Source organism: Mixophyes fleayi, chromosome 7, assembly GCF_038048845.1.
Source record: "Mixophyes fleayi isolate aMixFle1 chromosome 7, aMixFle1.hap1, whole genome shotgun sequence".
Classification (NCBI taxonomy): domain Eukaryota; kingdom Metazoa; phylum Chordata; class Amphibia; order Anura; family Limnodynastidae; genus Mixophyes; species Mixophyes fleayi.
The window spans coordinates 124,560,043-124,587,041 of record NC_134408.1 but is presented as its reverse complement, the minus strand read 5'-3'; the positions used below and the strand labels follow the sequence as shown (position 1 = coordinate 124,587,041).

At 41.0% G+C, this 26,999-nt stretch overlaps 1 protein-coding gene across 3 annotated transcripts in view; it reads left to right on the top strand.

Moving 5' to 3' along the window:
- The first annotated feature begins 13,973 nt into the window (after positions 1-13,973).
- Positions 13,974-26,999, top strand: part of RAPGEF4 (Rap guanine nucleotide exchange factor 4) — a 231,008-nt gene continuing 217,982 nt past the window's right edge. For all 3 annotated transcript variants that reach the window (XM_075180634.1, XM_075180633.1, XM_075180632.1), the window contains exon 1: positions 13,974-14,295. In XM_075180634.1, coding sequence (XP_075036735.1) covers positions 14,231-14,295 — 65 coding nt within the window. In that variant the 5' untranslated portion in view covers positions 13,974-14,230. The remainder of the gene's footprint in view (positions 14,296-26,999) is intronic.

Sequence of the window (26,999 nt, the reverse complement as noted above, 5' to 3'; positions counted from 1 at the left end):
TCTATAAAAAAAAGAGGAGTCAGTAAACACATTATAATTCAAGAAATTACGAGTGAAGCACATAAAGGTTAAATCCATGACTAACCGAGTATGAGGGAGTTTTCTCTGTCTCTCTAAAAACAGTCATGGACAAATTTGCTATATATTTATCTGATTTGTGCTCCACAACCCTTATTTTCCAGGCCTGTTACCTAGTTACACACTATCACTCCTACATTGTGTTCAGTCTCAGAACACAACAAAGAGATACAGACATATGGCTGATGTGGCCCCACCATATAGCGACAACTCATACGGCTACATTGGATAATGTAGTACACATAAACATCTGATAGTTTCTGAAAAGACAGTACCTCCTACAAGTCCCAACAATGACAGAAATTGTTTTGTCTGCTTTTGAATAAAATTGTTTATTGTATTGTTCATTGTGCACAATGTATTTGTAAAAATAAAACAAAACTAAGATAAGCAGGGACCATAGGAAACCAATGCGCACTCTGTTGAAATGCCCTGCCTTGGTTTCCTACTTGGACCGCATACTGATCTATGCCGGTTAGCTTCCTGTCTATTTCACAGTCCCCCTGTCTCCAGATCGCTCACAAGTAGAGATGCTCAAATGGTTGGAAGCGGTTTAAAGTTTTATCAAGTTTGCCAATTTTGAGTGCCTTCAGCTTGTTCGTGGTAAGATTGTAATTTTTGGACCAGTTTTATTTGGGTTTAAAGACTATGGACGGTTTGAGTTTATTGTTCATATTGTTTTGTTTTAAAAAAAAGTCAAATAAAATTATAATATGTTTCTTAAATGGCTATAATTTATAGCATTTTGTTTAAACTATCGTATTTCCCCATGTATAAGACGCACCTTTTTCCCCAAAATTTTGGGTCTAAAACCTGGGTGCGTCTTATACAGGGGTAGCGGGGATGCAGGGGGGGGTAGCATTACAGGGGCAGCAGAGGGGATCGAAGGGGAAGTGGGCAGCGTTACAGTGGCAGTGGGGGGGGGGCGATTGCAGGGAGAGTGTGCTGACCAGCCGGCCATTACACTCTCCCGGCCTTTTATGACAGCTACCGTAGTATTTTTTTTTAAAATAAATCGGGCCCATAATTAAGGTGCATCTTATACATGGGAGCGCTTTGTACATGGGGAAATACGGTATTTGAACAGCAAACGAATGTTCTAGGCAGATTATGGCCATAAGCAAATATTTGCCAACTGGAATATTGGCTACTTAAAACTTTTAAATCTAAATCATCTAGATCTATCATCTGGAATTCTCGGGTTTATTTGTAATTTGATAAACCATGCTTTACATATACTTGACCTTCTTCCTTCTGCACCCAGTTCTCCTCTCCTGGGTGACTCCTCCACAAAGTAGAAGTGTAACTTGGTTAAGGGGAAGCAGGAAAATATCAAGAGGCGCAGAGCGCAAAAGTGTAAACATTACGTCAAAAGTCCAACCTCCTATAACTTTAAGACCACCCGTTTGTTAAATTAAATGTTCCCATATTTCTCCTAAAATAGTGCTCAGTTTAACTTTTACAGCAGAAGATATTGATGAGAGTGAAAAGACATTGAGACTATCATTATAACTTGTCAGACTCTTGTTTTTAGAGCATTTTTTTAAACTGGGCAAAGTGCGCTTAGAAATGCGCTTCTGTGGCAAAGTGCAAGCTGAAGGTGTCATTGTATTCAACAAACCCAGGCGCTTTAGCAGAAGACTAGATGCCCCTGTGCAAAGCAAAGCACACACCACAAAGAGGATTTTACACTTGCATCTAACCAATGATTACACATATGATAATGGCTATATTTGCATAATATACCATTTTTGCACATTTAGCCCTTAAACGAATGTACATGGTGGATATATGTATTGATCTTCAATGCACAAGTTGAGGCAAGCAATGAGCTGATATTCATGCAAATATAACCTTTGTGCCTCATCTCTCAGTGGGCCTCATTCATCAATGCACATATCTCCCAATTATGAGCGTATCGTACACAAAATCGCTCTGCGCATGCCCAGAACTGGTCTGTGAACGCAGTCCTGTTCTGTGCGCTTGGGAGCGCAAAGGACACTTACTGCAGCCTACGATTTTGGGGAGTGAACTGGACGCAGAAAAGGCGTTTTGCCGTAGTTAATTTACACTTTGTTTCTTTTTACTGTTTTAATATTAATGCCTTTATTATTATCAGGTAACAATAATGCAAGACTTTTTAATTTTATTTTCCTGTGCGTTCTTTTGCGAATTTATTTTCCACATAGGTATTGGACGCATCCTACTATGTCTGGTGTAATAGAGCACAGCAGACCTGCCCACGATTTCAAAAGCACATCTTGAGATCCGTGCCTTGCTGAATTGGAGCAGATGCAAAGCCTAAATATGTGTGTATAATACAAACGCGGGTGGCGCTTAGAATACATGCATTGATGAATAACGCCCAGTGAGTCCAATTTAATTGATAAGCTGCAAGTACATGAGTAGTTCGTAAGTACAGTTAAAGCTGAGAATGGTAATTAATAATGGAGAGTACACATAAGATATGTTTACAATAAAGTTACATTCAATTCATATTTAAACTCATCAAGGGGAATTAAAGAGATAGATGCAAAACTGTGTTCCAATCTTCCTCCTGATTTGAGTAATGAAAGTGAGGTTGGGTGGAATAACATGCTAGAATATACATAATGTAATTCAGGGAAGACATTTTAATATAACCAGATCCGGGTAATTTCGGGATTTTGGGGTAACAATTGTTGGGGTGCCATCTCCCCCACATTACAGATCTCTTCTGATGTCAGTTCACAGCACAGGCTGTTGTCATAACAGTCTATTCCAGGATAAACCTGCCCTGTGGACTCATTTCTGTATAAGTAAATCAGAAGATCCACTAACAGTGATCTCCAAGGAAACTGGTTCTAGAGCAGCTACTTATCTCATCACTGCGCTGCCTGAGAGCATGAAACAAAGAGAGTTAATGAATTACTGTAAACTTTACTTTCAAACATGTGTCACAACAGCCAAATCCTTAATTAAACAATTACATCACAATTGGTCGTGCACACACATACACACTAAGGGCTAGATTTACTAAGCTGCGGGTTTGAAAAAGTGGGGATGTTGCCTATAGCAACCAATCAGATTCTAGCTTTCATTTATTTAGTACCTTCTACAAAATGACAGCTAGAATCTGATTGGTTGCTATAGGCAACATCCCCACTTTTTCAAACCCGCAGCTTAGTAAATCTAGCCCTAAGCCTTTAATGGTGTAGACCGTGCCAACAACAGTTGAAAATCCACAGACTGCATAATTGCTAATATTTAAAAATAATATAATATCCAGGGAATATTTATTGATGAACAGGTGAAAATAATTGTGTCATTTGTTCCACTGTCTAAAAGGATATTTGTGCAATACAATCCCCATCATGACATGTATACTAAACTTAATTATAATCTAATTGTCCTGCACTTAAAATATATCTGTTCAGTAAATAGTACCTTATAAATAAATTGTAATGAGAAAAGACAGTAAGAATTATTCAATACTGAAAATAAAAATAAAAATCCTTTTGTAATACGACACACTCTGAAGCGCAGCTGTAATAAATCGTCAGGTCTTTCCGTATTTCCACTATAAGTATTGCTGTTTCACAGAGACAGCCAGGGGCACTGAGGGGGGGTTACTGATTACCCAGGCCCGGGCATGCCAGGGGCCTGGGCCCTCATTGGCGACTGTTTTCTTTTTTGTTTTGTTTTTCAAACTTATTTTTTTTTCTTTCGTTCTTCTTTTTTTTCCGGTGGGTTGGGTCTGGGCAGGGCGGGACGGCTCTGCCACCTTCGCGGCGCCGGTGTCCCTCCCCCTTTCTCTCTGCTCTGTTTGCACTGAATGTCAGGCCGTTACGCCCGACGTTCAGTGAGGAGCAGCGCAGAGATGACCCAGAAGACAGAAGATAAAAGATGAAAGAAGCCAATACAAAGGTAAGTAAAGGAACAGAGGGAAGGGTAAAAAAACAGAGGCACAGAGTGATGAAGAAGAGGGGGGGGCAGAATGGCACAGTGATGAAGGAGAGGGGGGGCAAGATGGTACAGTTATGAAGGAGAGGGGGGAGCAGCATGGCATAGTGATAAAGGAGAGAGGGTAGGCAGGGTGGCACAGTGTAATGAAGGGGGTGGGGGGGTGGAGCAGCATGGCACAGTGATGAAGGAGTGGGGTGGCTTTGATGGCACAGTGATGAAGGAGAGGGGGGCAGGATGGCACAGTGATGAAAGGGGGGTAGGATGGCACAGTGTGATGAAGGGGGTCCAGGTGAAGGGGGAAAAGCAGCATGGAGGACGCAGTGTGATCATAAGGGGACACAGCATGGTGATAATGAAGGGGCACAGTAATATGTGTGTGATGGCACAGGGGGCTTGTGGTAATGTGTGTGTGTGATGGCACGGGGGGGGGGCTATTGAATGTGGGGGTGAGTTTGGGGAGAATGAGGTCTCTTTATTAAATGTGACTGAATTATTAAATGTGAAATGAATTATTTAATGGCAGTGATGGTAGTGAGAAATAGGTATAATGATGAAATTTAAATACTATTCATTTATTGCTGTGGCTGTTTGAAGGGAGGGAAATAGGTTTCTTTATTAAATGAGAATACTATTTTAATGTTGGGGCTGGAGGAAGGGCTAATTATTACTCATGAGTGCTATTGATTTAACGCCAGGGCTGGTTGTAATTTTCTTAATGTATCCATTTTCCCCCCAAATAGGGCTCGCAACATTCCAGGACCCAGACAAGCCGCAACTAAAAAAAACAGCAGCCACAGGTGGTAAAAGTGACAAGAACAGGTAGGAGAGAGCAGGACAGTCTGTGAAATGTTGTGATTCTAGTGGGACAATCCCAATTTTTGGTGAGTGTAATGTAAGGGGCAGGCCAAGACTGTGAATTCTTTATGTACACACTGCATTGTTTATATACTACACTATGGTGCTAGATGCCCTGAAAGTCAGGAGTGCTGGGACATATGTCATGCTCCGGTGAGCGGGCACTGCACCCTTGTGTCAATGGTGTACACAACAATGCAGGATTACATAGCCATGCCCCCAATTGTATGAATACACGGCGCTCAATTACATGCTCAACTATAAGGGGGGCCCCATGAAGTTGTAGTACTGGGGCCCTGAATTCCTCTTGGCAGCCCTGGAGACAACCTCAATAATCTGGTAGCTTGCTGATGCCCAGCCTGCCTTTTTATAGGGGAAGTTGGTTGCCAATCAATGACATCTGAGCGCGGGAAAGATTTGCATCCTAGATGCAAAAGAGCTGATGCTGAGTTGAATGTATCCCAGTTTGCATAGTATAAAATTGTTATGGTAACCAATGCAGCATAAACTTGTAGAACTTAGCAGAAGAGGTCTTCACCTATAGCAGCCGCCTTTCCCATAAAGACTAGTTATGCTCACAGGTACTCCGATGCCCCCAGGACTTACACTCAGTGTAGTACAAGTTTATGGTCACACGGAAGGAATAGGCCAGAGGTCTGCAGACTGGACAGAGATGATAATGTCTGACTGGCCTGACAGAGCACAGGTGGAGACGTCTGGTACATGTTGGGTCAGGGTCACAAGCAAAGGTTCAGAGTCCGGGTACAGGCAGAGGTCATACACGGGAAAGCAATGCAAGGTTACACACCAACACAGCATAGAAGCAGGTAGCAAACTGGAACAGAACGCTATAACCGGCAGTGAGGCTCAGTCCTCACTGCCTTAAATAGAGCCAATCAGGGCAAAGCCCTGCAAGTATCCCCAGGACTCCTTAATAAATCAATGGCACTGTCGGCCAAGGAAAAGAGTAGAGTACCCAGCTGCGACTGAAGAGGTGGGACAGGGGAGAGGAGAAGCATTCTATCGCAGGTCAGCTAGGGTAGGGCCACGTTCACAGAGGCGAACAGATGCACACACGGAACATATACGTCTCTCTAAGCCGTATCATTTGCGGGTATCAGAGGACAAGTGCAAATACACACTGATTATGATGACGGTTGCCAGCACTAGCTAACTACTTCTGATTAAGGATTCCCCACTGAAATTCATAGGTGCATTTTTGCAGTACTCATGCATACTGTAACAAAGGGAGGCATTTAGCTGGCAATCTGCAAGGAGAGTAACACATTTGTGCAACAGTGCAACTAGTTAAAGATAAACAGGTGGAGGACATATGTGTGACAAGAAAATGATATAAAGTCTGATTTAACATCAGTTTGGAAGTGTCTTTTTCCACAGCAGGCTGACAGGGTGTGTCTGAAGTCAGAGCAAACAGAGCAGCTGATAACAGCTCCTTTTTTTTAAAAAAACACAACTTTTTATTTGTAACAGCAGGTAAAACAAAACAGATTAAAGGAGTATGATTAAGTATCAAGGGTATGAGTTAAAAAATAAATTAAATAACTATAACTTTCACAGTGCAATATATACCAAGCAGTAACTAAAAGTTAAAGGTCTAGCGAACGTAGATAGAAGGGAGAAACATTGCAACATCGTATAGAGACCATGTAAGGTTGGGGATATATAAAGATTGGAACAGGCTACTGGTTTTTTTTTTGGTTTTTTTTTTGTTGGGGGGATAAGGGGGAAAGGGACTGGAGGGGGGGGACTCTCCATATTGGGTGTACATCTCTACACAAAGGCCTTTAGAGCTCCTTTTTAAAGGGAAGGTGGGAGTGTCATTTGTCCATCAAGCTAGGGCTGTGGGAGGAGTCTCAGGAAAAAAACCTGTTTGTTGCTCTGTTCAGGGTGACCGATGCTAGAAAAGCTGACCGGTGGCTAGAGAGCTGGTCTCTGTTTTGTGTTTAGGGTCATGAAAAACTGTGTGGAATCTTTATAATGTCAAATTCTTTACCATTCTGACCTTACACAATAAGTTGTTTGCGTGTGTTTCACCAGAAGTGTGCTCTTGCCACAATATATTATGAGTTTGTAAACGTATTTTAGTAAGTTTTTTGTTTATTTGTGCATGAATAGGAGAGTTATACTTGCTGTATTGGGTAGGTTTTGTTTATTTTATTCACATCTAATAGTGAATGCTTATTTAGTTATCAAAACAAATTATTACAAAAATGGGCATATCTTACATATATCAAATATACCGAGTGGGTCAACTGCGCTCCTAAATGGTGCAGCCACATAGAGAGGTGGTGGGGAAAGGGATTCCTAAATTCCCAATAGATACAAATTTAAGCAGAAACTCCCTTGGCACAAGTGGTGTTGTGTGCAAAGATCCAAGTTAAAAAGTCACTTGGATAGAATACTTTGTACCATATGAAAAATGTATTAACAGAATGTGCAATATAGCGTTCTGGCCAGAACAAATAAAATATAATCATAGCATATATAATAATGCAGGCTGCATAGAGCCTATGGCAATATGATGTAGGTGTACATACTGTATACCCTAATATTTGGAAAGTTACTCAAATATCATCCCTCTTGGGGCTCGAGTTATAGTCACTGGATATACTGTCACAGTAAGGATCTCAGTCGCCCAGGTGGGTATAATCACATAAAGTCCAAATCCGGCTGTAAATATATAAGTCCGATAATCAAATAATAAGTATTCGACTTACATATGTATTGTTACAGCTCAAGAGTTCCAAAGACCCCATCGCACGTGATTTTCATACATGTGAGATTCTCATGTGCATGCATGGGAAGTGCACGTGTACACATAAAGCTATCAGCGTGTGCAAAATGTATCTCAAGTTCTGTGGTCGCATTCAGGTATATCAGTGGGCAGCAGTTTTCTGTGTTGCCACAGCGATGACCTCCATGGTCTGATTATTGACACATTGCTGCTGAGATTTTTTTCCCTGTACTCCCCTGCTTTATGTGACTCACAATTTGAAGTCCTTTGGTGATGATCTATTCCACATATCAGTTTGCAGGTGAGAAAGTTGTTCTATTAACTCTTATTAAAGAGCACCGTTTTTGCAGGTTTCCTTTTCAATTAGTTATGGTGTATAAATGTTATTGCACTGTTAAATGTTTTATTGCATCTTTTACAGGTCAGCTGTAGCAAAAATCTTATGAAATATTCAGTGATCGTTTATACCTGTTTCCGTATTCCGATTCATTACAGTTACACTCCTGATACTTTATTTTAGACTCATTTCTTCTGTGAGTTAGCTTTATTGTATTGTCTCACTTTTTCATACTTCTCACTTCTTGGGGGTATATTTATTAAACTTCGGCTTTGAAAAAGTGGAGATGTTGCCTATAGCAACTAATCAGATTCTAGCTGTCATTTATTTAGTGCATTCTACAAATTGACAGCTAGACTCTGATTGGTTGCTATAGCAACATCTCTACTTTTTCAAACCAGCAGTTTAGTAAATATACCCCCAATAAGTGAGAAGTAGGATTGGATTTTCTTTCATTTCACTATTATTCACTTATTTGCTTAAAAGTTGTACACTGGTTTCTTGTTTTCTTGGGGGGACTTCTGTATTATTATTAAAAACCTGTTCCTAGAAATTGTGGTCAGTTAGCAAGTATGTGATTGCCTATCTCTGATGTACACCAATGCAGAATAACAATAACAGACAATTGGTGAGTAATGTTAAATGTAGTCTCCACTCCAGGGTTCCAAAACCAGTTCCTGGGTACTGCCATCTTCGATCGAGTCACCTGATCAATCTCAGCCATTCAGAGTGCTGCTTTAGCTCAGCTGACCGTAGTCTCCAATCAGCTAACAACAGTAAGTATAAAAGGACTTCCTGGAGCTCTTAGCTGTTGCCAATGCAATGTTGAATCTTCAAACGCCAACCTGGTTTTATTTTGGGGGGGGGGGGGCGGATTTCAAAATTGCGCCTAGGGCGCCGGGGATCCTAGCACCGGCCCTGCGAATGACAGATAAAATGCAGGAGATAATGGAAAAATGGATAAGAGTTTTGGTTGCACATTTGGCAAGAAAAGGGCATACTATAACAATACAAATTAAAAGGGGATCTTAATTTGCACTCCCTAAATTGTGTGAGTGAAAATGCAGCCACTAGGTAAAAAAAGGTGGAAAAACCTATCCTACCAGGAAGTAACGTGTAATCTGAAAGAAAGTATTCCCCAGGCACAAAGAGTAGATGTGAAAGCAATTGTGTTAGGGTAAGAATTATGGTAACTAAGTTACATTGTAAATATGAAATATATTTTAATCTGTAAGCATTCATAAATAAATTAGAATTCCATTTTTGGTACAAAAGTATGGAAATTAAATCAAACTCAATAAAAAGAATGAAAAGTAAAAAAAAAAACCACAAAAAAACCCCACATATGAACATAAAATTTCTTTCCAGAAGTGTTTAAGCAATTTGTCTTCCTGACATACTGATAATGTGTTGTTGAAAATCATTTTCTAGTTGTAAAGCACATCCCAAAGTCAGAGACATTAAGTTCCCGTGCATGGTAAGTGTAGGTCAGGTTCGTTTTTAAGGAAAGCAGTATAAGTGAGTGTGTTAATCCAGGGGTAAAAACTCACAAGTGTGTGTACTAAATATCATTTACAGTGTTCCTCCTTGAAAAGATATCCATTAGCGAAATAAACCAAATGACAGTCTTAGCAGGCACTTACATATCCTTATGGCCGCTCCGTCTGCAGAGTTATCCAAACTGTTTCCAATCAACCAAAGATTGTTTACAGAAAGGCCGAGAGCCTCATGTACAAGTCTGTCACCAGCAATCTACCAACCAACAGTAAAGATAAACCGACCACATGGCTAGGCGAGACAAGAGAGGGATTTTATATCTGCAATAGATGTCTGGCCTGTAGGACCACAGAACAGAGCAAGACTATATCCTTCAACGGTTTCACATCCAATACTTGTGGTAAAACCTTTAAAATCAAAGAGAGAATCACCTGTGAGACCATAGGTGTGGTTTACCTACTGCAGTGGTTCCCAAACTGTGTGCCTAGGCTCCCTGGGGTGCCTCGGCGATCTCACAGGGGTGCCTCGGCCAGGACCAGTGGTAAGCAAGGCGGGGGACTACTTGGTAATTATTTTGGCTTAGGGATGCCTTGCAAAAATTATGGAGAGCCTAAGGATGCCTTGAACTGAAAATGTTTGGGATCCACTGACCTACTGGAATGCCTTGTGGACCCCAATGTGTGGGACGGAGGGTTAGGGGTATCCATATCAGAATTTCTGAACACCTTTGAAATATAAGAATCCAACTTAGCACAGACAGTGTATCAGACCACTATTCCAAGTACCATAACCATGATCATATCTCCATGAAATTTATGGAAACCAAAAGAGTACACAACAACTGGAGAGGAGTGGATTATATCAAATCTATCTCAAGAGAAGAGGTTCACTGGATCTTTATTCTTAATACTTTAACATCAAAAGGCCTCAATATAGATTTTGATCTGTGTACTTCCCTTGACAATTAATAACCACTACTGATCAATCTACATATCGCTTCCCTCCTACCCTAAAGCTATACACATGCTTTCAGACAGTCTATTCCCTATCTCCTAGAGCAGCTTACAAATTATATTTATATCTCGGTGCCACTACAAATCTTTGATCTCCTTCCACCGTAGTTGCTTCATTGTCATTCTGTTTACTTTTAAATATCTGCTTATCCCACCTGGGACAGATAAAATTTGGCTACCTTAAAATTTAGCACATACCTCCTTTGTTCAATCCCTATTGGTTTCTGCCTTTATTGCTTTATGTACGGTTAGGACAGGTGTCAATTTAAACAAAGCATTGCATATGGACACCTGTCGCCCCTGCTGTCATTTATACACTTCTTAGCGATAGCCCATTTGAAATAAGGCACATGGTGATATCACTACTAACCACCAGTTATTACACCTATATCAGCTTTTACAGATTGAGTGTCCCACTCGTGCCAAACAAAGTATGTCAGTTTATTTCCATATCCTACTGACAAAAAGAACAGAGTTTTGATTCATCTGTTCTTATTTATTATTTTTTTTTTTAAGATTATTAGTTAAAGCGGAACTGAAGTTGTTTTCGGAAAATTTGTGTCTGCTCTGCACTGTACTTGTTTACCCATACAGTGTATAATTACATTGTATAATGTGCCATGTGTCAAATATGTTTTTACTGGTAGGTTAATTGGCTGCTATCAAAAATTGACCCTAGTCTCTGTCTCTCTCGCTGTCTGTCTGTGTGTGCATGTTATTTATTTTGTTGCTGTACTGTGCATGCATGGCACCTTAGGTTTATATATTGTTGCCATACTGTACATGCTATTCATGGTTTCACCATATTACATTGTGTTATTGGGTCCTCCACCAAGCAATTCCAAAAAAATGTGTCCCTCCATATCATAGAAATTGGTCAGCACTGTCATGTGGGGACTACTATATCTGCAAGTTAAAATTCTTGTATGTGACATTTTATTTGCTATTGAATCTTTTAAAACACCTTCAATATTTCGGTGTGAAGGGTAAGCAGCTCAATTTTTGTGACTTTTCGCTCAAATAAAAAAAACAAAAAACAAAATTAAAACACAAATCGGCTCTTCTTTAAAAATGTGCAGTGGAAATATGCCTAATTTTTTAGACTGCATTTTGTCCAGACATTTTTAACCAGTGTCTGTTTTTTATGTTGCCCATTTTCTGGTTAAATATTATAAAAATCAAGATAAATGTAGAGGTTCCCCCAATAATTTAATTTAACCAGGTGTTAGCTGAACAAATAAATACATAAAATCAACATGTCACAATACTCATAAACGCATTTACTTCCTTTAGTGGATTATCAGAGTTGATCAGAATAGTTCATATAATATCATGCTGCTATATTTTTCTTTGTCCATGGTCCTGTTTTCGTCCAGCACATATGTTGTAATACCTATTGTATACCCTGTTAAGAGAGAAAATGGCACCTACATACACAATTTGGTACTTGTTAATTATACAGGTGCCGCCACTGTTAAATTGCCAGCGGTAGCTGTGAGCCCTCTACTGACTGTCTCAAGTGAGTGCATACATTTTCATGTCAGCCAGGCCGTGGGAGATTTGGTAACAACTTTGCACGGTACTTCTCTTTAACTTTTAAAAAGTCTTAATTTGAAACAGTTGACTGATGAGCCCATACAATCTGTGGAAAGCCAGTAGTAAGAAACTAATGTCATCTTTTACAACAGGCCTGGCCAACCCAGGCCCGGCGCTCCCATTAGGCAAGGTTAGGCAATTGCCTAGGGCGCCGGGCTCTGCAGGGCGCCTCAAAATAAAAAAAAAATGCAGAGAAATCCACGGGGAGGGGAGGGGGGAAGGGGCTCTGAATCTTACCTGCATTAAGCTGCTCCTCTCTGCTCTGTCTCCTCCCCTCCGCTCACTGACTGTCGGGCGTGACATCATCAATTTTCACAGTGTGCCTAGGGCGCCAAGGACCCTAGCAACGGCGCTGGGCCAACCTGTGGCTCTCCAGGTGTTGTGAAACTGCAAGTCCCAGCAGATAGTTCGCTGATAACTGGCAAGGCATGCTGGGATATGTAGTTTCACAACACCTGGAGAGCCACAGGTTGGCCAGGCCTTTCTTACACTGTTGTGTGATTGACAAAACAGAAAGTCAGGCAGCATAAGATTTAAAACAGTTGAACAATGGTTTGCATGGCAGCAACGGTGAGTTACAGTGGTGGTGCCCGTATAATTAACCAGGTAACCAACTTACTTTTAAAATGTTTATTTTATTTAAAAATGTCAGGCAGCTACACCCAACAGTAACACTGCATGACCCTGAGCAGGCACGATGGGGAAGAAGAAGCCTGTAGTGAGCTAAGAGCTCGGTTCCAACGTTTTCATGCAGAGGTGTGATAAATTGAATATCAATCTCAATGCAACACCAAGATCCTGAAAGTCCAGGTCAATTACAATCCTAGATTGTGTGATGAGAGATATTCTGGTGCTTTGATTTGCAAATGAACTCTAATGCCTATATTATTTGACTTCATTATGTCACAAAGTTTTATACTGGAATATATGCTAGAGGAGACTAACTTTAAAATGGAGACATTTTATAGTCATTACTTTCTAAACATAATCAGGAAAATTAATTTGTGTTCTATTTCTGTCTAAAGATCTATGGATACCACATCTTAAGTTATTTAGGGGATTATGTACATGGGCAGCATGGTGGCTCAGTGATTAGCACTTCTGCCTTACAGCGCTGGGGTCATGAATTCAATTCCCGACCATGGCCTTATCTGTGTGGAGTTTGTATGTTCTCCTCGTGTTTGCGTGGGTTTCCTCCGGGTGCTCCGGTTTCCTCCCACACTCCAAAAACATACAGGTGAGTTATTTGGCTGCTATCAAAATTGACCTTAGTCTCTCTCTCTGTGTGTGTGTGTGTATGTTAGGGAATTTAGACTGTAAGCTCCAACGGGGCAGGGACTGATGTGAATGAGTTCTCTGTACAGCGCTGCGGAATCAGTGGCGCTATATAAATAAATGGTGATGATGATGATTAATTTGTGTTCTATTTCTGTCTGTAGATCTATGGATACCACATCTTAAGTTACTTAGGGGATTATATACATTTTCCTCATCTCATTTATTTTACTATGCACCATCTCTGGATTTAATTTAAGTGACTAAAAATCATTTCTGAAGCTCAATACAAGTCATCTGTGCTGAATTAGCAGCATTAAACAATGAAGCTATGCATTAGCCATATATTCATACTCTTATCCAACTAAGACAGTGTGTGAATTACACTTAATTACACTTAAATGTTGCAGTAAGATTATAGTATTTTGTTATTAACTGTCTGTAACCTGGAAATAATAAATGATTTTACAAGTGCCTGGTAGCAAAGTAAAAAAAAAAGCAAAGCCACTGATATAGTCATATTGGAAAAGATTGTACTATGTGAGGTACTGTAGCCAATGCTTGCAGTTTACCTCAGTCTATCCTCCGCCCTTTTTCTCCTTATCTCTCCAGCAGAGTTGAGCTGAGCCAGTGCACAGGGTCTGCAGTGGTGACAGCCTATTGTACGGCTCTCAGCTGCAGCATTGTCAGGGCAGATGTTCTTAGAACTATGTGATATACAGGAAAAGCTCGGGCTTTCTATTGCATCCAATGTGTAACTGATTTATTGGTTGCAAAAAAAAAAAAAAGATATCTAGTTTTGAAACTGCTGTCAGTATATAGTACTTTGAAAGCGGTGTAGACAGATTTGTGCAAGACTGAGCTGGCAGTGATCCAAACATGGTTGCTGCACACGCTTCCCATTCTTCCTCATCTGCAGAGTGGATTGCCTGCCTAGATAAAAGGTACCTTCACGTGTATCGTACTGCATGCATGATGTGCATAGTATGTCTCTCACTGCATGCTAATTAAGCAGTGCTTGCTCTGCATAGTGCATGTTGGGCTCTGTCTATCACATACAGCAAGCATGTATATATAATTCTATGTCATGTGTGCTGACTCTCAGTAAAGGACAGTAGCAGTGCTGACCTGCTTTTTTTGCCTCTCTTCCTGGTGTGGAGTTTGCCCTTGTATTGTTGTTTCCTGGGAATCAAGGTCTGCATTGTGGATGCTTGGAAAAAAATCAATACACTCTTTGTGCATTAGGGAAGTGTGGTAACAAACGGTGAGTTTAGTCAGGAAGGCAGATAGATATGTGACTGGGCTGTTAAGTAGATATTATTTGGCCCACTGAAACCTCTGGCAAAGACTGAAAAGAGACTTTTAGATATACATGGGAAGCTGAAGGTGATTTGTCCAGACCTCAACTGATGCAGAACCTCTTGGGAAACAGTCGCTTCCTCTCTTTGCTTCTTGAAGCAGCATAATTAATCACAACTCTACCTCAAGTGTATCATCCATTTACTGCCTTTTGTGAAGGAGGCATTTCTTTTTTTTCCTGTACTGTAATGCATTATTAACATATTACAGCATTGACCCAGTTTGCCCCCAGGTACTGAGGAACCCACATAGCAAAAGTAAGCTGGTTGCACTTTTTAACATACATGCTTTTTAACATCTATAAATAACCTAAAGTTAACACACCAAACACAAAGGTTAAATAGCTTAGCAAATTAAAATGCATTATTTGCAAAATGATGTAGTGACAAAATGGAAGTATTTTAGAGTCACTCCACTCCTGTCATGTTTTTATATGTTTTAAAACCAGCTATATACAGAAGAATAAATTCTGCAGTATTGCTATGTAATATTAATCCTGTAATAAGTTGTGGAATAAACATGAGGTTCTTGATCTAGTTTTGGATGCCCATCTACCATGACAAAGTGATCTCAGATGAATACCATCACTAAAAATTTGTTTCTATAACATAGGACGCTTCTCTCTTTGGGGATGAAGGTGGATGCATTTGTGTTCCAAACATACTTAAGAGAAAGAGGCACATAAAAAAAAGCATATTTATGTGTATTAGTTGAGTCACACGCCTCACCCTCAAAACTGGTAGCTTTGGCCCAGGTATCCATCAGATACAAGAAGTGTGTATACTTATACAGGGGCAAACGCATGATTTGTAGAGGGGGGTTTCCACACCATGCCGCCAGTGGGCGTGACCAGCATGCATGGGGGCGTGGCTACAATTTTAGACAGTGCTTGGCTGTACTCCAACTCTTCCTATCCCTATAATATACATGGGCAATGCTGCGTGTTAGGTGCATGCAGCTCTCCCTTTTCAAGCAGAGCCACGTAAAGCTGGGGCAGGGTCCAGCCACCTCAATTATACAGTGTCCCAGGCTTGGAGGGGGGTTTCCAGGCACTAGGAAATCCCCCCTCGGTTTGCCTATGTTATACCCCATGACAGCATAGAGATAGCATAGTGTTGTGGCTTTGACAGACTGAGTGGTAATCTAAAATCAAATTCCACTATTTATACACAATATAATAATGTAAAGAAGTGTCATATAGACAAGAGAGGTATAGTGTATTTACAGTTATTGATAAATGCTAAAAAAGCATTTTCAATATATAACATAATTCAATGCAAGCACATATGCAAATGAAATTAAATATAAACAGCTGTTATCCCCTTTAAAAAAATGTATCCTGCTGTAGTCCAAATGGAAATGTCAGTTACGTAATGATATAATATAGGCACTGCGCTAATAATTTAAGTACTATCAGCTGGAGGAGTCGATACACAATCAGCAGCGGCTAGATAGTGATCATTATCATTGCATCATCATCATTTATTTATATAGCGCCACTAATTCTGCAGCGCTGTACAGAGAACTCATTCACATCAGTCCCTGCCCCATTGGAGCTTACAGTCTAAATTCCCTAACACACACACACACACAGACAGACTAGGGTCAATTTTGATAGCAGCCAATTAACCTACCAGTATGTTTTTGGAGTGTGGGAGGAAACCCACGCAAACACGGGGAGAACATACAAACTCCACACAGATAAGGTCATAGTCAGGAATCAAACTCATGACACCAGTGCTGCGAGGCAGAAGTGCTAACCACTAGTGCACTGTGCTGTCCTATCTTTGTATGATTGCACCAGCCCTCCAGCACCCACACTAGACATCTGTGAACACGTCCCATGTCTAATTGTGTTGCAGTTATGTGAACATGTCCTCACTGTACTCAGCCTAGCCTTACCCGTTGCTGGCTGCTTGTCCCCATTCCGCCTCTCCAGGCTTAAGGAGACTCAAGTCAGTTATACGCAAAAAACTGTATACATACCTATACGTACGCATTGTAGTGCGCCTACCTCCGACTCTGAATGAGGCCCTTAGATCCTAGATACTATAAATACTATTGGTAGCAATCTGCTGGGCCACAAAGAAGACAGCTACTGATAAACATACATAGCAAAAAAATTTTTTTTAACATTTATAAATAAACCTGTAATTAGCACAACAATCACTAATGTTAGAAAAACCTAGAAAATACTGTATTTCTAAAACTAAAATGCATTATTTCCAATGGAAAGTGACAAAACAAAATATTTGAGCATCCCCCATTATGTATATACACAAGCACACCCACAAATCTGAAACAGAAAGGTATACACCAATCTGAACAGTGGTACAGCATTGCGGCCTCATAACGTGTGTCATGAATTAGATTCTGACTAGGGCCCTGTCTGTATGGAGTTTGTATGTTCATGTAGGATTCCTCTATGTGCTACGGTCCTCCCACAGTACAAAAACTTACTGATAGGTTAATTGGCAGCTGACTAAAATAGACCCTAGTGTGTGTTAGGGAAATTAGACTGTAAGCTCCAGTGTGAAGGGTCTGATTGGAATGATAAATATTCTCTGTACAGCGCTGCAGAATATGGGGGCATTATATAAATAAACAATAGTAATCTTTGAGGAAAACCTGCAGTTTGCAAGAGATTTAGGATTTGGGAGAAGATTTATGTCCCAGATGGACCGTGACCCAAAGCATACAGCAAAAGACACATTGGAAAGAAGTCAGAGCCCTGGACTAGCCCAGATCTCAATCCTATAAAGAATCTGTGGAAAAATGTGAACATTGCATCAATGATCCCCTTCTAACCTGATGGAACTGAAGCAAAATTGAATTGAAGATAGGCTATACGCCAGTGAAACAAAAAGGACTCTTCCAACAGCGTTTGATTTCTTTGGGGGAACGGGTCTGTGAAGGGGCGTATGCACGTAGTCCATGTATAGTAGGGCGTGCCAAGCTTAAGCGCAAACAGCTGCGGTCAATTCAAGCTCTGGGCATCTCAAAGATACATGTCTTTCTGTTGTATCACTTGCACCAGCTACAGGTCAGGTGTAAGTGCTGATTACTAGTGATGACAGCTATACATGCTAGAGCATGTGTTTGCAATCAGAAGCAACTTTAACAAAAAACATTTTATGTACAGTAGACATTAAAAGCATCATGACAGATGTATTAGAGTGAAAAAACAGGTTTTTGTTATGTTTTGCAAGAATTTCAAATAAGGGTACAGAAAAAAAAGGGGAGAGTGAAAGACTGGGAAGGGAAGGAACATAACAACAGATCATAAAAGTGAAATCTCACACCTGACACATACTGAGGCATGTCCAAAAAATAACATTTGCACATCTACACTTCAAAACTCTTAAACTTGCATAACATTAGAACACTCTGGCGAACCAGCGCTTATAATCCCAAGTGGTTGGCAATGGCAACCAGCAGGGAAGCCCGAGAAGACGCCCCATCTACCTCATATATATATTTTTTAACAATTTTGTCATTAATGACTATATTATTAATAAGTGACAATGGTTGCATACTTTTTTTCTGTGCGTTCTTTTGGGACTTTATATTCCACATATGTATTGGATGTATCCTGCAGTGTATTGTCTGTTAGACCACAAGGTACCTAGATCAGTAGTCAACAAGAGAAGTTTGCCCGATTTACATGGATCTTTAAAAAAAAACCCGCACATTACGTTCGTTTTGCTTTCCTCAATAAATCAAGCTCAACATGAGTACATGTAAAAACACCTATATAATATAGCCTTATGGCCTCATAAAGGACTTGTACTTTACCTAACTTTACTGCATGAGGATGGACGCAGCTAGAATGGCTGATTCTATAGAGATCGTTGTAGTCACTAAAGAGCCGGACCCACCTAATATAGTACATGCTACATTTTCGGTGTATCTTGCTTTGTAGTAAGAATGGAGGTCCCGTATAGCATAGAGATTAATGATGTGTACAGTTCCAGCTGGTCTGTGGAAGCAGCAGAGGTAAAACGTAAATGTATTATCCTGTGTGTATATAGCTTATATTGGTAGAGTAGTGATGTCACTCCTATAAAATAGATAACTTGTTTTGAAAGCGTCCCATACTGAAGGTGAAACATGCCAGGCTATGAGGATTACCTCCATAGAAGTAGCTTGCTTTGTTTCTCAGTAAAACTTGTATATTGTAGGGAATAGTGTACCCCCTTTCCTGTAAAATAAAATGGACGTTAGAAGTGTCCTGTATGAAGCCAGTGTTAATAAACTATTGTCCAGGCGAAGTCAAGGTATGCGGTTAGTTTTCTGGCTGCAGACTTTGATCCTATCTGAATATTACTTAATCCCTGCTCAGTTCTGGGGAGTGTTCCATCTAAATCTCTATAAGCACTTTAGAGATCATTATCCAACATCCCTTACAGATGTCCCTTCTGGTTGTAATTAATAGCGCTAGCTACCCTACGTGGAAGGAATTTGGGGACCATATACCAAGGGCGGATCCAGAAGTTAATTGTACCGGGGGCGATTTAGGGGGGGCGATTTAGCCCCGCCCCCTTTTTGACACACTATGTGCAGATCCGTTCAGCAGAGAGAGTTAGGGAGAGAGTCCTTGTGTCAATCATAGCAGTTGGGCAGGATCGCCCCGATCGCCCCCCCCCCCTCCCCTGGATCCGCCACTGCCATATACATTATTACATTCTAAGAAACTGTCAGTTGTTATAACCAATCACAGGCCACAGAAGCATTTTACGAGTAAATGTGATATTTGGAGTTGTTAATATGTTTTACACATTAATGTGGAATGGAACTCTCATTGGAACTATGTCATGTATTTCTTTTTCTTGTACTGTTTTTGTTAAAATATTAATAAAAATATTTTATTTAAAAAACAAAACAAAACTATTGTTCAGCCCAAGCGCTGGAGATTTATGGGGGGCAAGAAAGAACTCTGAGTCTAGCTATTGGCCTTGTAATGTTCAGTCCTGATCTATATCTATAAATGGATAAAGTTATTTCCATTTAGCATAGTCCCATGAGAAGATAACTAATTGCACACTGATATAGGATGCAGTTACGTTTTATTCTTAGTCGTTAGAAGCAGCCTGGCTTCAACTGTTTATGGGAATGAATGCTGAGATAGCAACTTGTGATGAGAAGCACCCATATATATATATTGCTGCAATATATATGTTGCATATATATATTTGTATGCAGTATGGTCAAAACTGGTATAGATGGTTTTTTTGTTTTTATTTTTTTAATGTGTGGTATGAATGTTCGATTTAATGTGTGGTGTCATTGCTAGTTTTAATGTGTAGTGCCAATGCTTAAAAAGTTTTTGTTGAAGGCTTATTGTAATAGATATGAAAACACATTATTTGAAATTTTGAACCAGTTATAAAGTGATATTACTAGATACAAAAATGATCACTGTATATTTAATATGTGTATCTTAACTTCAGACATTACCACCTGGAGATAGGCTTTTATTTGATAAATGTTTATCCAAAGCAATTATTTTCTTCCTCTATTTATTTAGAAAGGTGGTATGAAACACAACAATAGAACATGTAGCAGGTTGTGTTTGTAAGGATGTCTGTAAGTATCTCTAGAAAAAAAGAATTTTTAATGAGTATTATGCCTCACCAGTATCACAGCATGGTACCCAGAAGTTCTGTGATCTGTTTCTGCAGTTATGTGGATCTATTGCAGAGTCACTGCAGGTTATAGACGGAGGAGAGCAACATTAACTTGCTTGAAGTTTGAATGTAAATTGCTAAAGATAGAGAGTCATCATTTAGTCCTTGTTCATAATAGAGGTGAAAGTCATATATCAATTTCAATACAATGGCTAACCTCCCAAGCCCAATAACACTTTTAAATTATGAATTTAACCACAGTGATCAAACTGATCTAAATTATGACATGCTGGTTTAATTTCATTGATGCGATTGTTTTATTTTATTTTACTGCATGACCTTGTTTTGCTGTACATTAATTCACTTTAGGACCATCGTATCGGCAGAGGCACTTGAAATTGGTAGATAACTTACACATTTTTTTTTTGCTGACTTGTTAAAGAGAATTATGTATATTTCCTTAGGCTTAGCCACTTAACTAATGCCATAGTGATTCTCACTAGTTTAAAGGTGTAGTCCAATCGCTCCTTCAGCGTCTCTACTTCTGGAACATCCTCCTTTCCACTTTCACTATCTGTTGGGGTCCAGGACATAGAATTTGACGGCAGAAAAGAACCGCTTGGCCTATCTAGTCTGTCTATTTTTTATTAACCTATGGTAACCTCAAACCCTATTTGATCCTTAGTTCTTTGTAAGGATATCCTTGTGTCTATCCCAAGCATGTTTAAATTGCTCTAATTTATTAGCCTCTATCATCTCTGATGGGAGGCTATTCCCCGTATCCACTACCCTTTCTGTGAAGTAGTTTTTCCTCAGAGTTCCTCTGAACTCACTTCCCTCCAGTTTCAGTGCATGTCCTCATGATCTAATATTTGTCTTCCTTTGAAGAATGTACCTTGTTAAAACCCTTGATATATTTGAAAGTTTCTATCACGTCCCCCCTTTCCCTTCTCTGCTCCAAACTATACATATTAAAGTCTTTCCGGGTAAGTTTTGTGCTGTAGACCATGCACCATTTTATTTGCCCTTCTTTGTACTGTCTCTAATGTATTTATATCCTTCTGGAGATATGGCCTCCAGAACTGAACACAGTATTATAGATGAGGCCGGACCAATGACCTATACAGTGGGATTATTACTTCTTTCTTTCTGCTACTGATTCATCTCCCTATGCAACCAACTTTGTTACATTGCCTACCTGCCTTTAAGTCACCTTTCCTCCTCAGTAGTTTCCTTTATAGTGCTATTAATACTGTATTTAGCATTTGGGTTTTTGAAACCCAAGTGCATGATTTCGCATTTTTTGGCATTAAACTGTAGTTGCCACTCTCTTGACCATTCTTCTTGTCTACCTAGATCATTAATCATTTGTTTTGCCTGTCCTGGTGTGTCTACTCTGTTGCATATCTTTGTGTCATCTGCAAAAAGGCATACGTTCCCTTCAATACCATATGTCACCAATAAAGATATTAAAACGCACTGGTCCAAATACAGATCATTGGGGTACTCCACTAGTGACCTTTCCCTCATGTGAAAGCACTCCATTACTATAACTCTCTGTTTTCTATCCTGCAACCAAGATATTATCCATTCAACCATCTTAGAATCCAGTCCCAAGCTTTCAAGTTTATTTAACAGTCTGCGATGTGGGACAGTGTCAAAAGCCTTACTGAAATCCAGATAAGCTACATCTATGGCCCCCCTTAATCTATTACTTTAGTCCCCCAGTCAAAAAAGTCAATAAGGTTTGTTTGACACGATCTCCCCCCAGAAAATCCATACTGTTTGGGATCCTGTAAGTTACTGGATTTGAGATATTCTACAACTCTTTCTTTTAAAAGCTTTTCCATCAATTTCTCTACTACTGATGTAAGGCTCACTGGTCTGTAGTTGCTGCCTCTTCCTTGCTTCCACTTTTGTGCAGTGGGACTACATTTGCTTGTTTCCAGTCCTCTGGAATTACTCCTGTAGCTAGTGACTGGTTGAATAATTCTCTTAATGGTGTTACCAGCACCCCTTTAAGCTCTTTTAGTATCCTTGGATGTATCCCATCTGGCCCCATTTATTTATCCGCTTTCAGATTTGAGAGTTCTGTTAGGACTTTCTCCTGTGTAAATGTACTCATATCTACCTTATTTTTATGAATATACTTGCAACTTAACTGTGGCCACATTCTTCCACATGTGTTTGGCTGTAGCAACAGGGAACCCTGGAACAGACTCCATAATGTCTTTCAATCTGATGTGCTTGTGGACAGTTTTTGGCTTCCACAAGTCTGGTTTAAGTCCCTCCAGATAGTGCTCCCTCACAAATTGTCCAACATCCAAGTAAAACCAAGGTGTAGTCTAGTTGTAAGGGAAGGAACTGTCCCACTTGTCCCAACCAAGGGTCCTACATAGAAGCGGGAGGAAAAAACGAGACTTGGACTTCCCAGCAGAGCAAATGTTCTTTTCAATAAGAGTTCTGCGGATGCAGTTACAACCGAAGAATGCTTGCAGCATGATGGGGATGTGTGGGATCCCTTCCCACCTTTGAGGGACTCCTTGTACATAACCGACCGCTTCACCCCGTCCATTTTGGAGCCCCAGATGAAGTGGAAGACTGTACTTGTGATGGTTTTGCAGACAGCAGCATGAGATGGCCAAGCTTGGGCTGTGTACTGCAGAACGGGAAGAATCTCGTTGCGTAGTACCAGTGCTTTCCCTTCGATGGTAAGGTCTCTGAGGCTCCACAAGCCAACTTTCTACCTGACTGTCACTAGTCTCTCATCCCAATACTTCAGGTCCGCCTCCTCTCCATCAAACCAAACTCCAAGAATTTTGATGAAGTCTGACTTGATTGTGAAGGGGAATGCAGCGGGGGATGACAGGTGCCACTGCCCGAAGAGCATCGCCTCTGACTTACCGCAGTTGACCTTTGCCCCTGAAGCTCGGCCGAAGTTCTCGCAGGTCTGGACGAGTGCTGTCACCGAACCCTGGTCAGAGCAGAAGACAATGATGTCGTCCATGTAGAGCAAACACTTGGGGGTAAATGTATTAATGTCCGGATTCTTGAACTCCGGCGTGTTCAGCGTCTTCAGCGATAAAATTTAGCTTCCCTTTACAATGCAGTGCCGCTTTAAATTTAATCGCCGAAGACGCTGAACACGCCGGAGTTGAAGAATCCGGACATTAATACATTTACCCCCTGGCCTGTAGTCAGTCTGGACCCGGTGCTGTGAAGCCACTTAGCTCTGGATTTAGTCTGATGCACATCGCGAAGAGCTCTATACAACAAACAAAAAGAAGAGGTGAAAGAGGGAAGCCTTGTCTGACCTCAGACATTACAGAAAAGGGGTCAGTCTTCCAGTTGTTCACCAACACTGAGCTGTAAATGTCAAGGTTCATCAGGTTAACATAAGAACAAAACATATCACCCAATCCAAACCTGCACAAAACCCTACGCATAAAATCATGAAAAACACGATTATAGGCCTTCTCCTGATCAAGACTGACCAGGGCCACGTGGGCATGGTGATCTTTGATGTAATGGACAGTGTCTCTTAGCAGCACAAGGCTGTCTGCAATTATGCGACCAGGAATGCCACAAGTATGATCCGGATGTACAATCTGCCCAATGACAACCTTTAGCCTGTTGGCTAGTACCTTAGCGAGGATCTTGTAGTAGTCCACATTCAGAAGAGAGATGGGCCACCAATTTTTGAGGTCTCATCTCTCCCCCTTGTGCTTATACAGGATTGCTATCAACCCCTCTCTCAGTGTTGGAAACATTCTGCCCTCCACCACCATCTCCTCGTACAGCTCTAGCAGGTCTGGGCCATTGAGGTCCCACAGCGCTACATAGAGCTCCGTCACTGCTTGGGGTCCTACCCGGCCTAAAGGATCTAATGGCTGAGTGCAGCTCCCACAACGTCAGGGGTGCGTCCATGGCTTCATTACCTGCAAGATTAATAGTGTTAGTGATACCTGACAGGAATGTTTCAGCTGCATCTGTGTCGATTGTCTTAGGGGAGTAGAGGTTGCTGTAGTAGTCTGTGGCGACTCCCATGACGTCATTTTTCCCCTTTCTGGGAATGCTGGTTTCGTACCGCAGCTCAGGGGCATATGGCCGGAGTGGAGTTTTCTGAAAAAGAAAGTGTTACATTTCTCACCCTTTTCCAGGTTTTCCATGTTGGAACGGAAGATGATGCGCCTGGACTCAAAGTGCCTTTTCAGGCCCCTTTTGGCCTCCGCCAGATCATCCTTCACGTCCCAGACACAAAGTTGGAGATCTAGCAGGGAGTGCAGCTGATGCTGTAGCCTCCTGAAGTTTATCTTCCTTTCACACGCCTGTTGTCTGCCCTTAGCCTGAAAGAAACTGCAATTTTTTTTTTTTTTAACGTATAAAATTTTTATTGGTTTTTCAAGGTTTTTCAAAAGGAGTACAGAAGAAAAAAAAGGGGAAAGGGTACATAAAGGGGATGGAACACATACACAATATACTTGAGAAAAAATACAGCTTCAAAAACAAATGCATCTGACTATACGTTGTGTACATTCAGCTTGAATAATACTTTACACACCATCAAACAAAAGATCATTCAAAACTGCAAATTTTGACCTTGACAGATTCCCACCAGTTAGACATGCAATCAAAGTACAGTTTATTGTTTTTCCAAGTGATGTAGGCATCCCTCAGCTCCTCCAACACATCCTCCCTCTCCAGCAGAGTACAATTCAATTTCCTGGAGCCTGGGCCAGGGGGAAAACTGTGGCCCAGAACCCCCTTGAAAAGTATGGCCCTGTGGTCCGAGAAGAAGCAGGGAACTATGACATGTCTGTTCTGCCTTACTGCTCTCGAGGTAAACACAAAGTCAATCCGGGAACTCAGTGAGCCATTGGGGCAGCTCCAAGAATAATTTACAGAGCCAGCCCCCATGGATACCACTGCATCCCGCAAGGATACTTCGGCTACCATCTCCTGCAGCAACCTAGAAGAAACATCAAGTTTAGCAGTGCTGTTAATACTACGTCCTCCTTCCTTTATAGGACAGTTAAAATCCCCGGCCATCTCTACTGCCCTGGAGGTCGCCAGCTGGGCCAGCAGGGTCTGGTTAATCTCCAAACGTTCATTGTTACCAGGGGATGTATACACAGAGCCTAGACTGATAGGCTCACCCGCCCAAGAGCCGTCTGCGATAAGCAATCTGCCGCAGACAAACTCCTGAACGGAATCCAGTGTGCAGAGGCTTCCCCTGATAAGTATGGTGACCCCCGCAGACTTACAGTCACTCCCCCCAGACCAATAGGAGGGCCCATGGGACCCACTGCATACCTAGATGTCTATAAGAGCTAAAGAATGGCAATGAACATTCCTGCAACATGTAAACATCACATTTCTGACTGTCAAGGAAGGTAAACACAGACGTCTAATCTTATCCTTCACACTTCTCACATTAATGGTAAAAAGAGAAAAAATAGCCATTAGTTGGGAGAAAGAAGAAAGTTAGCACATTCAATACATCAGTTACCATCCTTGTCCGGTGGGACTTGGTCCGGTCTGCCCGTGTCCCCATGGTGAGATGGGAGCAGACCTCTCTATTCCGGCTGATTAAAAAGGCCGATGTCTGGCAGCTGCAGGAATTCGTCCACATCCAACTCCTCCTCCGTTTCGGAATCCTGAGCCGCCAGTAGCTCCTCTACCATCTCTTCCAGGGCCTCCTCCTGCGGAAGGAGGTCCTCTACGAGCTCGACCGCTGGCTTCTTGGAACTTTCTTACAGCAAACAACCTAATGGATCCTCTTCAGTCAGGCTTTCGCTCTCAACATTCCACAGAGACTGTGCTGACCAAGGTTGTCAATGATTTGATCACAGCAAAAAGTAAAAACCATTACTCTCTTCTAATTCCCCTGGTTCTCTCTGCTGCATTTGACACTGTTGACCACTCTCTCCTCATACAAACGCTACAATCCCTAGGTCTTGAAGGCACTGTCCTATCCTGGTTCTCATCCTATCTATCTAATCGCTATTTCAGTGTTAATTTCTCTGGATCCACCTCTGCTCCGCTTCCTTTATCAGTTGGAGTACCACAAGGTTCAGTCCTAGGTCCTCTGCTATTCTCTATCTACACCACTTCTCTTGGAAAAATAATAAGCTCCTTTGGATTTCAGTATCATCTCTATGCGGATGATACACAAATCTATCCTCTCCTGATCTTACATCATCTGTGTTGTCTCGCGTTACTGACTGTCTTTCTGCCATTTCATCTTGGATGTCTTCTCAACAACTCAAACTCAATCTTTCAAAAACTGAATTAATAATATTCCCACCCAAAAACAGAAGCTTCCTGCTTGACATTTCTATTTCTGTTGATAACATGACCATAAATCCCACCCCGCAAGCTCGCTGCCTAGGTGTAATTCTTGACTCACAACTGTTGTTTATTCCCCACATCAACTCTATATCTAAATCATGTTACATACATCTAAAGAACATTTCCAGAATACGCACATATCTCACACAAGACACTGCAAAAACCTTAATTCATGCACTCGTCATTTCCCGCATCGACTATTGCAATTTCCTCCTTACTGGTCTTCCCAAAGTCAGACTTGAACCCCTGCAATCTATTTTGCACGCAGCGGCTAGATTCTTCCTCTGCTGAGCCACTGTCAGTCTCTACAT